This window comes from Procambarus clarkii, chromosome 2 (assembly GCF_040958095.1).
Source record: "Procambarus clarkii isolate CNS0578487 chromosome 2, FALCON_Pclarkii_2.0, whole genome shotgun sequence".
Lineage (NCBI taxonomy): Eukaryota > Metazoa > Arthropoda > Malacostraca > Decapoda > Cambaridae > Procambarus > Procambarus clarkii.
The window spans coordinates 15,141,123-15,158,101 of NC_091151.1; the positions used below are offsets into that span (position 1 = coordinate 15,141,123).

A 16,979-nucleotide genomic window follows, 5' to 3' on the forward strand; every position below is an offset into this window, starting at 1 on the left:
TACCTGCCTGCTTGATGCCTTAAGGTAACTCTGCCATGTTCCGATAACAGACGCTATCTCTCTCCCTTCCAATAATAACCACACTAACGTGATGTATCAAATGAACGAATCCACATATTGTTTACCTGAGAATGTATAGACTAGCCTAACCATACCTTACCTCAGGCAGAAACTTATGGAAGACACGGCTAAATAATAATAATTTAATGTCTGGGGACAGGAAGCCGGAGGGCATTCATACACGCTAGGCTTATATCTAGGTGCCTGCCCTTCCCAGGTCGAATTACTGACCCCGCCCAAGATGCCCCCCACAACAAGCTGACTAACTCCTGAGTACCTACTTACTGCTAGGTGAACAGTGGCATTAGGTGATAGGAGATGCGCCTAACCATTTCTGACCCGCCTGGGATTCAAACCCGGAATTCTCTATTGTGTGAGTCAGGAAGGAACCCGACTGTACTACCGGGACCCTCGGATGGGCAGGTTTGGAAAAGAAGCGACGCGTCGCAAGACTGCAGCTCCCGGTACCCGACACATCCTACTACGGGCTCACCATAGTCCGTGTTACTTGGAACTTTTTGTTCCAGGTAGTGAATCTTGAACAACAACAGCAACGGTACCGGTGGAGGCCACCAGGGCAACCTGTCCCCTCAACACGTATGTCTCTGTGGACGTTATGGTCTCTAATGTATTACATAATAATGTTATGTATTACATAGAACTATGAGAAGTAGCGGGCCACAAATACCCACGTTGTTTATACATGGGCGGGGGAGTTAGGGGGGTTGGTTGGGTTGGTACACCTCGGGCGAGGTGAGAACTTTGTACACTCTGGCTTATCAACAGAACGGGCTGACAAGAGATGGTGGTCCTGAGATAACCTCAGCTCAAATCTTACGTTGCAACCTCCGCCGTCTTCGTAACCTCTTAGTCTTTTGGCTCACCACTTTGGCTGGACGGCAGAGCGACAGTCTCGCTTCATGCAGGTCGGTGTTCAATCCCCGACCGTCCAAGTGGTTGGGCACCATTCCTTCCCTCCGTCCCATCCCAAATCCTTATCCTGACCCCTTCACAGTGTCATATAGTCGTAAAGGCTTGGCACTTTTCCCCTGTTAGTTCCCTTCTCATCAGTACATGCATAAAGAGATGAATGAGTTTTGTATAGACAATAAAATAAATAATAAATAAAATAGACAATCAATAAAAGACACCCACTATCTCCATTATCTCAAACATGTGGCTGATTCATTGATAACCTGTGATTAGATCCTGGAGAAGGGAGGAGAGCTCTACCACCGGCCCCACTCAAAGTCTAGGAGCAAAGTCGACAGCAGCGGCCCTAGATACAACACTTTAAAATTGGTAACGTGACAACCGATAGTCGATAATTGTTAATCACTTGACAACCTGTGGTTCATTTGGGTACTTAGTTTTCATCTGTGTCCCCTTGTTCGTATACCACCCATGTTCGTATATTTGTGTTTGTCCACACTGTCAATCCCCCTGAGAACTTTGTAGGTGGTTATCATGTCTCCCCTTACTCGTCTGTTCTCTAGGGAAGTGAGGTTTAGCTCCCATAGCCTTTCCTCATTGCTCATAACTCTAAGTTCTGAAACTTGTGTGGTGGCATACCTATGAATCTTCTCGAACTTTAAAAATCCTTTTAAAGTTCAAATTCCTCCATGGTTGCTTGCTTTGCTGCCTCCTCATTTAATACAAGGGCTTCTCCTTGTTCTACTGTGAAGACCTCCTCAAGTCTTCACACACCTCCTTGTCATTCTCTGTGTTTCTGTTCTCCCCTTTTCTCAGTTTCATCTCTTGTTCTTGGAGCAGTTCGTTTGGGTCTTGGCTTTAATTGCGATGTTATTTTCATACTGTCTCTGCTTCTCTCCTCACTCTGAGGAACTCATTCCTGGTCCTCTGGTATCTTTCCCTGCTCTCTGGTGCTCTGTTATTCTTGTAGTTTCTCTATGTTCTTATACTCAATTGCTTTGCTACCTTACATTCCCGATTGAACCATGGGTTGCTTTCATTTGTCTCCGTTTGGGCCAGAATAAACCTGTCTGCAGCATCCTGGAACTTCTGGGTGAAGTAGTCCATCATATACTGTTCAGTCTTTTCTCTGAGTTCTGTATCCCTATTAGGAAGTTCCTCATCTCGTCATATTTTCCTTTTCGGTAATTTCGCCTTTTCCTTCCTGATTCCATCCTTGGATAGGTTATCCCTACCTCCACCAGATACCCAAAATATCAATACATAGTGGTCACTCACTCCCATGGGGGCTTCAAATTTGACTTCCCTTTTCTATGACTAATTCATGGTGAATATCAGTTCTAGTCTAGCTGGCTCGTCATTGCCTTTCATTCATTTGGGTCTCTTGAAATGTTAGATCAGAGGGTTCCTTGTTGCCACTTCCAAGAGTTTAGCTCTCCTTATATCTGCACCTCCATGTGGTTCCCCATTCTCCCAGCCTATGCAGATGAAAAGTCACAATAACGTGGCTGAAAAATGTTGACCAAACCGCACACTAGAAATTGAAGAGTCAACGACGCTTCGGTCCGTCCTGGCCCATTATCAAGTCGATTGTGATGAGGCGAAGGATTGTTGTTGTTTAAGATTCAGCTACTGGGAACAAAACATTCCAAGTAGCACAGGCTATGATGAGCCCGTAGTGGACTTACTGGCACAGGAGCGGGGCTGTGGGGGGAAGGGGAGGGGAGGGGAGACTCGGTGTTGGTGGCACCTTCCTCGCGGGAAACCTGCTGTCTGAGACAAAGGAGGCAAGGGCAATAAATTGGCAAGAGAGAGGTGAGGAGATGGAAATCTTAGAGGAAGATAAGAGCAAGGCAAAGGGTACGGATGGTAAAGTGTAATAAAGGGTGTAATAATAGGAATAAGAATAAGAAAGGGATCGTAAGAGAAAACAAGAGAAAGAAAAGGAAAGATAAAAGGTAGTGTAGGCTTATATTAGGCCACATTTGATAGAACGTTTAGAACATTTGAGTAAATACTGTGAAAGAGAAGAGTCAACAGCAACAAAGTCAGGACTCAAGTTCATGTTGGGTACATTATGTATTAGAACCGATTCCACAAAACGGCGTCTGTGTAGAGTACAGGCAGGAAAGATTATTTTGGAGGAAGAATCCAGAATTTGGAGAATCATCAAAGGATGATTAGAATCCCTAACATGACAGAAGAGAGCCTTGTTTGTGTCAGCAGACTTAACACTTCTGTTGTTTTCTTTAAGTCTGTCATTAAGTGTACGGCTAATTTCACCAAAGTATTGGAGAGGACAAGACGAACAGGAAATAGGGTAGACACCAGCACCATTAGAAGCAGGAGGAGCAGTGTGAACCAGATTACTACGAAGTGTGTTAATTTGTCTAAAGGCGAGCTTTATGTCAAGAGGACGAAAGGTATTAGTAAAAGTTTTGAGTTCAGATATGAAGGGAAGGCAGAGCACAGTGCTACTAGTGCAGGTTTAGGATGAAAGAAATCCGACGATGAAACGTCATCTTCTCTTCAATTTCCAGTGTGTGGTTTGATCTCCCAGCCTATCTTTCCGTGGTTGAAGTCGCTCATGATTAAGAGTCTTTGATCCATTCATGCAGGCAACTGAAGCTGCTCTCTCTTTTATAGTAATGGTAGCCATGTTGTTCCTATCGAACTCCTGTCTGGGTCTACTGTCATTTACTGGAAGGTTGTAAATGACTGCCACTATTATCTTAGGTCCACCCATAGTCATAGATTCCTGTTATGTAGTCTCTGACTCCTTCACGCCCCGGAATTTCTATATCTTCAAAACTCCAGTCCTTCTTACTCCTCTCCTTTCCCTCTCTTTCCTTACTATATAGTAATCCTGTGGAAACACAGCATTTGTTAATTGTTTGTCTGACAATTTTTTTTGTGAGTCCTATTACATTTGGGTTTTCTTCCTGCTCCCTTTTCCGTCAGTTCACTTGCTTTATAAGTAATATCATCGATGTCTGAGTACATTTCCTTGAAGCTTACGTTTCTATATCCATTTTCACACACTCTCCCAACTGGTGCAGGAAGCTGTTCCATGGGTAGCGCTACTTGGGTAGGTTAATTCTCCTGTGGGATAGTTACCAAGGGTTTGGTGGGAGGTGGGGTGGGGATGGTGGGCTTAGATCTTGCCTGGGCCTGCTTGGGACAGGAAGAAGTCTCCGTGGTGTAGTGGTAAGACACTCGCCTGGCGTTCCGCGAGCGCTATGTCATGGGTTCGTATCCTGGCCGGGGAGGATTTACTGGGCGCAATTCCTTAACTGTAGCCTCTGTTTAACGCAACAGTAAAATGTGTACTTGGATGAAAAAACGATTCTTCGCGGCAGGGGATCGTATTCCAGGGACCATAGGATTAAGGACTTGCCCGAAACGCTACGCGTACTAGTGGCTGTACAAGAATGTAATAACTCTTGTATATATCTCAAAAAAAAAAAGGACTTGGGGGTGGAAGGCATGGAAGGTGCTCAGGGTAAGGGGGAGGGAGGATTTGGGTGGTATGGTGGGCATTGTGTATAGGAAAAGGAGGGTTTGTGCTTGGGGTCAGGGATACTCCTTATAGGGTGGTAGGTGGGTGTGCTGCAGTCCCCTCTGAGGTTCCTGAATTGCTCGGTTGGAGTTCCCCACTCCCCTCTCGGATTTTTTGGTTGGAGGATGAGGTTCCATGGCTCCCTTCCCTTTCCCTATGTTTTTTCCTTGCACCTGCTGCCTGCATTATCTCGTCCCTGGTCACGTCCCTCTGAAGGAATGCCTCTGTCTTTTTTTACATATTGCAGTTTACTCTTCTTTACTAGGATACGGGCTCACCATAGCCTGTGTTACTTGGAACTTTTTGTTCCAGGTAGCGAGTCTTAACAGCAACAACAACTTTACTAGGATGTCCTCTTTGGTGGCTTCGTTCCTGAATACTATCTTGATCAATAGATTTTTGTCTTTGTTGTACTGGCCGATCCAGAAAACCTTTTCTATGCATTGCTCAGCCCCTTCCATTTGTATCTCCTTCAGGTTCCCTGACCCTGCAGCTTTGTGCTTAGCCTTCCACTCTTCCTGCTTGGAATTTTCTTCTTCCCTAATATCTACCACGACTACAGCTCTTTTCCTTTCCATTAACTGACCCGTGCATCTAGCTGTGTCCTATGAAGTTACTGCTTTCATTTGCAACTTCCTTGTCTATGGACATGGATTCTGGGCTCTTCCTCAGCATTTCAGCAAAAGTGGCACCTATTGTGGGGTCCCAGCCATTGCTATATCCCATGCTACCTGGGGGGGGGGGGGGGGGTTAGTTGCCTGCGCCAGAGTCTGAGGAGTGATTGTTTTTAGTTTTTTTAGCCTCCTACACTTGCACTTAGTTACCATTTGTAGTTTACTTATAGCTTACAATTTCCCACTGATTTCGCTCCATGCAAGAGCAGTCATCTCCATGTATGTCTGGTCCTGCCCCTCTCCTCCACCTGAATTCTGTTGTACTATCATTATCCTTGATCCCTTTTTGGTACATAGTGTGTACATAGTGCACTCCCTTAGTAGTACTCACCTAGTTGTGCTTTCGGGGGTTGAGCTTTGGCTCTTTGATCCCACCTCTCAACCGTCAATCAACTGGTGTACAGATTCCTGAGCCTACTGGGCTCTATCATATCTACATTATGAAACTGTGTATGGAGTCTGCCTTCACCACATCACTGAAAAAATTCTTTCTAATGTCTCTGTGGCTCATCTGGGTACTAAGTTTCCACCTGTGTCCCCTTGTTCGTGTTCCACCCATGCTAAAGCGTTTATCTCTGTCCACCCTGTCAATTCCCCTGAGAACTTTGTAGGTGGTTATCATGTCTTCCCTTACTCTTCTGTTTTCCCAGGGACGTGAGGTTCAACTCCATTAGCCTTTCCACGTACCTCATACCTCTCAGTTATGGGAATAGTCTGCTGGCATACCTCTGAATCTTCTCTAACTTTGTCTTATGTTTAACTAAGTATGAACTCTAGGCTGGAGCTGTATATTCCAGGATTGGTCTGACATAGGTGGTATACAAGGTCCTGAACGATTCCTTACACAAGTTGCTAAATGCAGTTCTTATGTTGGACAATCTAGCATATGCCGCTGATGATATCCTTTTGATGTGGGTCTCTGGGGACAGGTTCGGTGTGATATCAACCTCCCTGATCTTTCTCGCTATTTGTCTCTTGCAGGATTTCACCTCCCAGATGATACCTTGTGTTCAGCTTTCTGCTCCATTCGCCTAATTTCATTACTTTGCACTTTCCTGAGTTGAACTTAGTAGCCATTTTCTAGACCATTCCTCCAGTTTGTGCAGGTCATCCTGTAGTCTCTGTCTATCCTTCATCTGTTTTGATTCTTCTCATAATTTTTGCGTCATCAGCAAACATTGAGAAGAATGAGTCTATACCTACTGGAAGATCGTTTACATATATATTAGAAGCAGGATGGGCCCAAGTACAGAGCCCTGTGGGACTCCGCTGGTAACATCTTGCCACTTTAATGTCTCCCTCCTCTCAGTTACTCGCTGTTTCATGTTGCTTAGGTACTCCCTTATCCACTGGAGCACCTTACCTTTTACTCCTGCTTGTTGCTCCAAATTTTGTAACAGACCTTTGTGAGGTACTGTGTCAAAGGCTTTCTGACGGTCCAAGAAAATGCAGTCTGCCCACCCTTCTCTTTCCTGCCAAATTTTTGTTGCTTGGTCATAGAATTCTATTAACCCTGTGAGGCACGATTTACCATCACCGAACCCATGCTGGTGGTGTGTTACAAAGCTATTTATCTGTATGTACTTACCTAATTGTATTCACCTAGTTGTGCTTGTGGAGGTTGAGCTCTTGCTCTTTTGGTCCCACCTCTCAACAGTCAATCAACTGATGTACGGGTTCCTAAGCTTGTGGGCTCTATCAATCAACCATATCAAGTGTATAGTTGATTCCATACACTTGAAACTGTGTATGGAATCAACCTCCACCACATCACTTCCTAATGCATTCCATTTTTCAACCACTCTGATACTAAAAAAGTTCTTTCAAATATCTCTGTGGCTCATTTGGGCACTCAGTTTCCACCTGTGTCACATAGTGCGTGTGCCCCTTGTGTTAAATTGCCTGTGCAGATGATGAATCACAATAACATGACTGAAATATGTTGACCAGACCAGACACTAGAAAGTGAAGGGACGACGACGTTTCGGTCCGTCCTAGACCATTCTGAAGTCGATTGTGGCCACACAGCGCCTCGGATGCATTTTCGATGGTTCCTATATAAATGGGGTGACGCCAAGGAAAATAAGACTCGCGTCCCTAAAAAAAATTTAGAGGCGAATAGCCTGTCTTTATCTACCCTATTAATTCTTTTGAGAAATTTGTATGTGATGATCATGTCCCCCCTAACTCTTCTGTCTTCCAGCGACGTGAGGTTTAATTTCCGTAGTCTCTCCTCGCAGCTCATACCCCTCAGTTCGGGTACTAGTCTAGTGGCAAATCTTTGAACTTTTTCCAGTTTAATCTTATACTTGACTAGATATGAATTCCATGCTGGAGCTGCATACTCCAGGATTGGTCTGGCATATGTGGTATGCAAAGGACTGAAAACATTCATACCTTTATATACCACATAAGTTTCTAAAGGCCGTTCTTATGTTGGCCAACCGGGCATATATCGCTGATGTTATTCTCTTGATATGGACTTCATGGGACAGGTCTGGTGTGATATCAACCCCCAAGTCTTTCTCTCTCTTCTGACTCCTGAAGAATTTCATCTCCGAAATGATACCTTGTATCTGGTCTTCCTGCTCCCTACACCTATCTTCATTACATTTCATTTGCTTTGTTAAACTCTAACAACCATTAGTTCGACCATTACTTCAGTTTGTCCAGGTCTTCTTGAAGCCTCAAGCCGTCCTCCTCTGTCTTAATCCTTCTCGTAATTTTGGCAGCGTCAGCAAATATTGAGAGAAATTAGTCTATACCCTCTATATTAGAAACAGGATTAGTCCGAGTACAGAGCCCTGTGGGACCCTACTGGTGACTTCACGTCAATCTGAGGTCTCACCCCCTCACTGTAACTCTCTGCTTCCTATTGCTTAGGTACTCCCTTATCAACTCGAGCTCTTTACTAGCTACACCTGCCTGTTTCTCCAGCTTATGTTCCAGCCTCTTATGGGGGACTGTGTGAAAGGCATTCCGGCAGTCCAAGAAAATGCAGTCTGCCCAGCCTTCTCTTTCTTGCTTAATCTTTGTCACCTGGTCGTAGAATTCTATTAAGCCAGTAAGGCAAGATTTACCCTCCCTGAACCCATGTTGATGGGTTGTCACGAAGTCTCTTCTCTCCAGATGTGTTACCAGGTTTTTTCTCACAATCTTCTCCATCACCTTGCATGGTATACAAGTTACGAGGCCTTAACACGGTAAAAACAAAAGTTGTTCAATTTCAATCAAGTTTTATTTGCTAGTTGAATATGAAAAGGGATGAAATTGGTCCAAGTTTTAGTATCGTACCCTAAACAGAAAGGGAGTATTTTTTTTTCAACGAATTTTTCACATTTTCAGTAATTCAGTACAGCCACAAGTTTCAAATGCAATCATTTCTATGACACTCTTCTATCACACGAGCATATAATAAAACATTTGTCCAAGCTGATTATCCAAAATATGTTTAGTTTTACTAATACAAACAGTCAAATTTCACCAAAATCTTATGCCAATATTTCATGTTTGTAAATATTTATAAAATCAATAAATAAACTTTGGACTAAAGTGTTTGATAGAGATTGTAAAGACGTAAACTCCACATATAAGGTGTCACTTTCATTATAAATTGAATAAAAAATGAAAGAGGACTAGAAATTTTCTGTTACTTCACAATGAATAACAATAAATAAAGTTATAGATTCTGCCACTTGTGGTTGTGGTTGACATCAACTAATTTCCTCCAAATTTCGCACCCGTACAGATAGGCTTACGTTCTCAAAGGTGTATAAGTTCCATACAAATCGCTCTAAAAAAAATTGAGAAAAAATCTAATATATTTTTTAATAACATTTTTTTGGCATAAAACTAATTATTAACATACTTTATTATATGCTATTGTGATTGCTTGTAGTCATAAATATGATTTCAGTTGTCACTTCTGTTTGATGTTAATTTTTGACCATTTTGGATTTTTTTTTAAACATAGTTCAATATTTTTTTCTCCCTTTCTATTTATGCTACGATGCTGAGACTTGGACCAATTGAAGCCCTTTTCATATACAACTATCAAATAAAGTGTGATTGAAATTGAACAACTTGCATTTTACTGTGTTAAGACCCATTAAGGTCACAGGCCAGTAGTTCAGTTCTTCTTGCCTGTCACCCTTTTTGTATCTTGGGACTACATTAGCCGTCTTGCATATTTCTGGTTTTTCTCCTGTCTCCAGTGACCTACTATGGAGAGTGACAAGCAGAGTGCTCCTGCACACTCTTTCAATATCCACGGTGAAATTCCATTTGGGCCAAGAGCCTTTCTCACATCCAGATCCATTAGGTGTCTCTTGACTTCCTCTCGTGAATTTTCGAACCCTTCCAAGGCCGCCTGGTTTACTGCTCCCTCTCCTAGCGCAGTGACCTCACCTCGTCCTGCTGTGAAGTCCTCCTGGAACCTCTTAATTTTAATTTAATTTTGCCAAAAGAGGCGAGTTTATTGGGCAGCGCCACTCATCTTGTCAGTGGACATACCGCCATAGCTGCATGTACAACACTCCCCAAAAGGAAGAAAACCCGCTGGGTTGTTCATCCTGTCACTTGTACCCAGACACAGCTGGGACTTGCTTAACTGTCTCAAGTGAACAGCTACTCAAACAAGAAGATTAACATCTGTGAACCCTTAAAAGCTTACGTTATCTTGCGGGTGCAAAATGGGGGAATCTTTTCACTTTCGCGCTCCCTGGAGTAAACTCTGTACTTTCTGGGTGGGCTCCGTTCGTTTCCGGGGACTGCGCGACGACACTAAAATGTTTATAATCTTTTCGGTCTGCTCACCTTAATGTTCCATGTATATATTCAAATTTGGTATCAATTTGTTCGCAAGAGAATGCTCTAAAGGAATATATATGTAAAATGTCACCAAATCCGACATGAGATCCGCACTAAATAAAAAACTAAGGCGATCGTTAGCCATGAGCATGAAACCGCGCTGAAATGTGTATGATCTTTTCATGTTTGTCAACCCCAGAATTGATCTACGTCGTTAATTTTGATATCACTGTGACCGCAATAAAATTCCTTACACGGACATATGCAAATAAATGTAGAATCATAGTCGCGGTCCACCCGCAAGAGTGTGGGAAGTTGCTGAAGTGTTTCTTCTTACATGCACACCCGAAAACACCTATTGAAAAGTTGATATTCTTTTCACTGTCCTGACCTTATTTTTCAATGTACGTACTTAACTTTTGTATCAATGTGTTCACAATAGAATGTCCTAGGAGAACATATGTATAAAATGTCACACAAAGATGTGTTAGACCGGCACCAAATCAAAAACTACGTCGATTACACTCACCTTGTCAACAATACAATGGTCGTACCACGATTATGCTGTTCTCCCAAATAGCCTATGTGGCTATTAGAGAAAACGAAAATTTGATGGCTAACATGTTTATACTATCCGCAAGTCGATCGGATAAGAATTGGATTTTATAGAAATACTTTTTCAAATGCCGCTTGAGGTGCATTCAAGATAAAAAAATATGTCATGCTCAAGCGACATATGGGTGCGAAAGTGCTAAATTGTGTGGAATATAAAGGCGCTCATTTTGAAATAAGAAAGAAGTTGATCGGATAATAAATAACTTTTTTCAAATATTTTATATAAGTGACACAACGCTCAGTCGCTCGCTAAAAATCAGGAGAAAAATGTTTTCCTAACTCAAACAATGTGGGGTTTATTATTCTACACATATTCCTAATGTCTCTCCGCTGTTCACATTCACGTAGATAGTGTTCAAGGCGTGTCCGTCACTCTCATCACAAATTTTGCAACTTCGCTGATCAACAGTCGTTTCCATTCCGTATCTCCATGGATATTTGTATCCCAGACCGATTCTCGCTATTACTGATTCTCTCCCTCGTCCTCCTCCTATTCGGCCATAATTATTGGGACTACCAGCTGCAACCATGTTGTACCATCGTACAGATTCACTGGTTTGTGCGTATCCTCCTTTCCTCAGTTACCCTGTCACGGTGATGTTGCCTGACAATACCTCTAATTTGTAGTAGAGTCTTGGGTATGAAATATTCAATATGGTCTCCTTCAGCGCCTTCAGCAGCCAGCACATCTGCTCGTTCATTCCCACATATTCCAACATGGGAGGGGATCCACAGATCCACAGGGAGGGTGTTACTGTGTTCACTGGTGTTACTGTGTACTGGTGTTACTGTGTGTACTGGTGTTACTGTGTGTAGTGGTGTTACTGTGTGCACTGGTGTTACCGTGTGTACTGGTGTTACTGTGTTCACTGGTGTTACTGTGTACTGGTGTTACCGTGTGTACTGGTGTTACTGTGTTCACTGGTGTTACTGTGTACTGGTGTTACTGTGTTCACTGGTGTTACTGTGTGTACTGGTGTTACTGTGTGTAGTGGTGTTACTGTGTGTACTGGTGTTACTGTGTGTACTGGTGTTACTGTGTTCACTGGTGTTACTGTGTACTGGTGTTACTGTGTGTACTGGTGTTACTGTGTGTACTGGTGTTACTGTGTGCACTGGTGTTACCGTGTGTACTGGTGTTACTGTGTTCACTGGTGTTACTGTGTACACTGGTGTTACTGTGTACTGGTGTTACTGTGTACACTGGTGTTACTGTGTACACTGGTGTTACTGTGTACACTGGTGTTACTGTGTACTGGTGTTACTGTGTACACTGGTGTTACTGTGTACTGGTGTTACTGTGTGTACTGGTGTTACTGTGTACACTGGTGTTACTGTGTACTGGTGTTACTGTGCACACTGGTGTTACTGTGTACTGGTGTTACTGTGTACACTGGTGTTACTGTGTACTGGTGTTACTGTGTGTACTGGTGTTACTGTGTACACTGGTGTTACTGTGTACTGGTGTTACTGTGTACACTGGTGTTACTGTGTGTACTGGTGTTACAGTGTGTACTGGTGTTACTGTGTGTACTGGCGTTACTGTGTGTACTGGTGTTACTGTGTGTACTGGTGTTACTGTGTACACTGGTGTTACTGTGTGTACTGGTGTTACTGTGTGTACTGGTGTTACTGTGTGTACTGGTGTTACTGTGTGTACTGGTGTTACTGTGTTCACTGGTGTTACTGTGTTCACTGGTGTTACTGTGTGTACTGGTGTTACTGTGTGTACTGGTGTTACTGTGTGTACTGGTGTTACTGTGTTCACTGGTGTTACTGTGTTCACTGGTGTTACTGTGTGTACTGGAGTTACTGTGTGTACTGGTGTTACTGTGTGTAGTGGTGTTACTGTGTGTACTGGTGATACTGTGTTCACTGGTGTTACTGTGTTCAATGGGGTTACTGTGTTCACTGGTGTTACTGTGTGTACTGGTGATACTGTGTTCACTGGTGTTACTGTGTGTACTGGTGTTACTGTGTTCACTGGCGTTACTGTGTGTACTGGTGTTACTGTGTGTACTGGTGTTACTGTGTGTACTGGTGTTACTGTGTGTACTGGTGTTACTGTGTTCACTGGCGTTACTGTGTGTACTGGCGTTACTGTGTGTACTGGCGTTACTGTGTGTACTGGTGTTACTGTGTGTACTGGTGTTACTGTGTGCACTGGTGTTACTGTGTGTACTGGTGTTACTGTGTGTACTGGTTTTACTGTGTGTACTGGTGTTACTGTGTGTACTGGCGTTACTGTGTGTACTGGTGTTACTGTGTGTACTGGTGTTACTGTGTGTACTGGTGTTACTGTGTGTACTGGTGTTACTGTGTGTACTGGCGTTACTGTGTGTACTGGTGTTACTGTGTGTACTGGTGTTACTGTGTGTACTGGCGTTACTGTGTGTACTGGTGTTACTGTGTGCACTGGTGTTACTGTGTACACTGGTGTTACTGTGTGTACTGGTGTTACTGTGTGCACTGGTGTTACTGTGTACACTGGTGTTACTGTGTGTACTGGTGTCACTGTGTGTACTGGTGTTACTGTGTACACTGGTGTTACTGTGTACACTGGTGTTACTGTGTGTACTGGTGTTACTGTGTACACTGGTGTTACTGTGTACACTGGTGTTACTGTGTACACTGGTGTTACTGTGTGTACTGGTGTTACAGTGTGTACTGGTGTTACTGTGTGTACTGGCGTTATTGTGTTCACTGGCGTTACTGTGTGTACTGGCGTTACTGTGTGTACTGGCGTTACTGTGTGTACTGGTGTTACTGTGTGTACTGGTGTTACTGTGTACACTGGCGTTACTGTGTGTACTGGTGTTACTGTGTGTACTGGTGTTACTGTGTGCACTGGTGTTACTGTGTGTACTGGCGTTACTGTGTGTACTGGTGTTACTGTGTGTACTGGTTGTAACAAACTAGGCTGTTGTGTGTACTGGTGTTACTGTGTGTACTGGTGTTACTGTGTGTACTGGCGTTACTGTGTGTACTGGTGTTACTGTGTGTACTGGTGTTACTGTGTGTACTGGCGTTACTGTGTGTACTGGTGTTACTGTGTGCACTGGTGTTACTGTGTACACTGGTGTTACTGTGTGTACTGGTGTTACTGTGTGCACTGGTGTTACTGTGTACACTGGTGTTACTGTGTGTACTGGTGTCACTGTGTGTACTGGTGTTACTGTGTACACTGGTGTTACTGTGTACACTGGTGTTACTGTGTGTACTGGTGTTACTGTGTACACTGGTGTTACTGTGTACACTGGTGTTACTGTGTACACTGGTGTTACTGTGTACACTGGTGTTACTGTGTACACTGGTGTTACTGTGTACACTGGTGTTACTGTGTGTACTGGTGTGCTGGTGTCCTGGTTGTGTCTGCTGACGTACCCTGGCAGTATGTGTTGCATCATCTTGCACCAGGCTCTGGCTTGCAGGTCCTCCACTTGATGGACTCTGCTGTTGCAGGATACTGAGGATTTCTTCCTGAGTCGTCTTAATCTGGCAGAGGGCTTTCTCAAGTTTCGTCTACTTTTGCAATATTTGGTGGACGACTGGATAAGATCTTATCATGCGGTCTAATATTGCTGTAACACAAGCCTGAGAGACGATCTCCTGGGGGTCAGGAGTGCCTGGAGAGGGGGGGCAGATGGGAGACAGTGGAAGAGTCTAGGGTCAAATTCACGAAACTGTTACGCAAGTACTTACGAACGTGTACATCTTTCCTTAATCTTTGACGGCTTTGGTTACATTTATGAAACAGTTTACAAGCATGAAAACTTGCCAATCAACTGTTGTTATTGTTATAAACAGCCTTCTGGTGCTTCGGAGCTCATTAACTGTTTAATAATTGTAAACAAAGCCGTCAAAGATTGAGAAAAGATGTACAGGTTCGTAAGTGCTTGCGTAACTGCTTCGTGAATCTGGCCCCTGATTCATTGGCATGGGTTTGGAGGTTAGGTGGTGGTGGTGTGACACCGTGGGTAGTGATTGAGGTATGGGTGGGTGGGTACCCTGGAGGGGGAAGAGGTGGGAAGGCCAAAGTGATGGGGGAGCGGTGGTGTCTGGCTACACCGCTCCTACCCACGGCCCATGCCTGATTGCCCACCCCACCCTGGGTTCACCTGTTCACTGAGTGATCACTTCCCCAGACTGTTGTCGGTCTACTGTGAGCTGGACCCTGGCTTGCTGTGGTACTGTTCACGGAGCCATTCCCGCCCCTGTTCACTGGTCCACCTGCGGTTTGATTCGGTGACCTCGAGCCCCGCCAAGTACACCTCGCGTTGCAATACCTGTTCAAGCATGGTGGGTCTGCTTGCAGTTGACACATTTAGGTATTACCCCGCCACCCCCACCCGGTGCCAGCTTAGCTAGGCACTGCTTGGTGTCGTGAGAGCCACTGCAACACCCACACCTAATTGGGCGATCACACTGCTACGTTCTGTGATCCCACAATTGACAGTTGCCACACAGGGATGGGCCGCCAATATACCTCTCTACTTTGCATGCCCTCATGCCTGGAACTGGACCCTCTTGTTGAGTTCCTCACACACCTCTTTGTCATTCTCTGTATACGTCTCCTCACCCGTTCTAAGTTTTATCACCTGTTCTCTTACTGTTGTTTTCCTCCTGACGTGATTGTGGAGTAGTTTTGGTTTGGTCTTGGCTTTATTTGCTCTATCATTTTCACACATTTTCTCAGCTTCTCTTCTCACACTAACATACTCATTCTTGGTTCTCTAGTATTTATCTCTGCTTTCTGGTGTTCTATTATTCCGGAAGTTCCCCCATGCCCTTTTGTTCAGTTCCTTTGCTTCCATACATGGCCCATTAAACCACAGATTCTTCTTTTACTTCTCGGATTTTTTTCTTTCGGGCCGGGATAAACCTGTTTACTGCCTCCTGACACTTTTGGATGACATAGTCCATCATGTTTTGTACGGACTTTGCTCTGAGTTCTGTGTCCCATGGTATATCCCTTAGGAAACTTCCCATCTCCTCATAATTTCCCTTTCGGTATGCCAGCCTTTTGTTTCCTGGTTCTTTTTTGCAGGGGAAATAAGTCCTAGCTCTACCAGGTACTCAAAGATCAATACACTGTGATCACTCATTCCCAAGGTTGCTTCCAACTTAACTTCCTTTATATCCCACTCATTTAGGGTAAATTTCAGATCAAGCATGGCTGGTTCATCTTCCCCTCTCATTCTTGTCGGTCCCTTGATGTGTTGGCTTAGAAAGTTTCTTGTTGCCACGTCCATCAACTTAACTCTCCATGTATCTGTTTCTGAAAGTGGGTCTATGTTCTCCCAGTCTATCGTCCCTGGTTGAAGTCTCCCATTATTCGTAGTCCAGATCCTTTCATGTTAAATGAACAACTCCTGTATATATCTCAAAAAAAAAAAAAAATGTCAGAAGCTGCTCACTCTATTATATTAATGGTCACGGAGTTGTTTCTATCATTTTCCTGTCTGGTTCTTCTGTCATTTGGTGTGGGGTAGGGGGGTTATATGACTACGACTATAAGTCGTAGTCATATAACCATATGTCATATAACTACGTTTTAGTCCTCCAATTGCTATGTACTCACTTAGGTGTGCTTGTGGGGGTTGAGCTCTGGCTCTTTGGTCCTGCCTCTCAACTGCCAATCAACTGGTGTACAGGTTCCTGAGCCTACTGGGCTCTGTCATATCTACATTTAAAACTGTGTATGGAGTCCGCCTAACCACATCTCTGCCTAATGCATTCCATCTGTTAACTACTCTGACACTGAAAAAGTTATTTCTAACGTCCTGTGTCTCATTTGGGTATTCAGTTTCCACCTGTGTCCCCTTGTTCACGTACGACCAGTGTTGAATAGTTTATCCTTGTCTATCCGGTCGATTCCCCTGAGGATTTTTGTAGGTTGTGATCATGTCTCCCCTTACTCTTCTGTCTTCCAGTGTCGTAAGGTGCATTTCCCGCCGCCTTTCCTCGTAACTCATGCTTCTTAGTTCTGGGACTAGTCTAGTGGCATATCTTTGAACTTTTTCCAGCTCCGTCTTGTGCTTGACAAGGTACGGGCTCCATGCTGGGGCCGCATACTCCAGGATTGGTCTTACATATGCTGTGTACAAGGTTCTGAATAATTCCTTACACAGGTTCCTGAAGGCTGTTCTGATGTTAGCCAGCCTCGCATATGCCGCAGACGTAATTCTTTTTATGTGGACTTCAGGAGACAGATTTGGTGTGATATCAACTTCTGGATCTTTCTCTATGTCCTTTTCATGAAGTACTTCATTTCCCATTCGGTGTCCTGTGTCTGGCCTCCTATTTCCACCGCCTAGTTTCACGACCTT

The 16,979-nt window shown here is 43.9% G+C and overlaps 1 protein-coding gene across 6 annotated transcripts in view; it reads left to right on the plus strand.

The window, feature by feature from the left end:
• Positions 1-16,979, plus strand: part of LOC123762219 (UDP-glycosyltransferase UGT5) — an 80,613-nt gene that overhangs the window by 8,861 nt on the left and 54,773 nt on the right. Inside the window, exons 1-2 of one of the 6 annotated variants that reach the window (XM_069323748.1) lie at positions 966-986; positions 1,267-1,362. The exons of 4 other annotated variants lie outside the window; for them this stretch is intronic. In XM_069323748.1, the coding sequence (XP_069179849.1) occupies positions 981-986; positions 1,267-1,362 (102 nt within the window). In that variant the 5' untranslated portion in view covers positions 966-980. Of the gene's footprint in view, positions 1-965; positions 987-1,266; positions 1,363-16,979 lie in introns of those variants that run through there. One more of the 6 variants, XM_069323763.1, reaches the window with a different exon arrangement.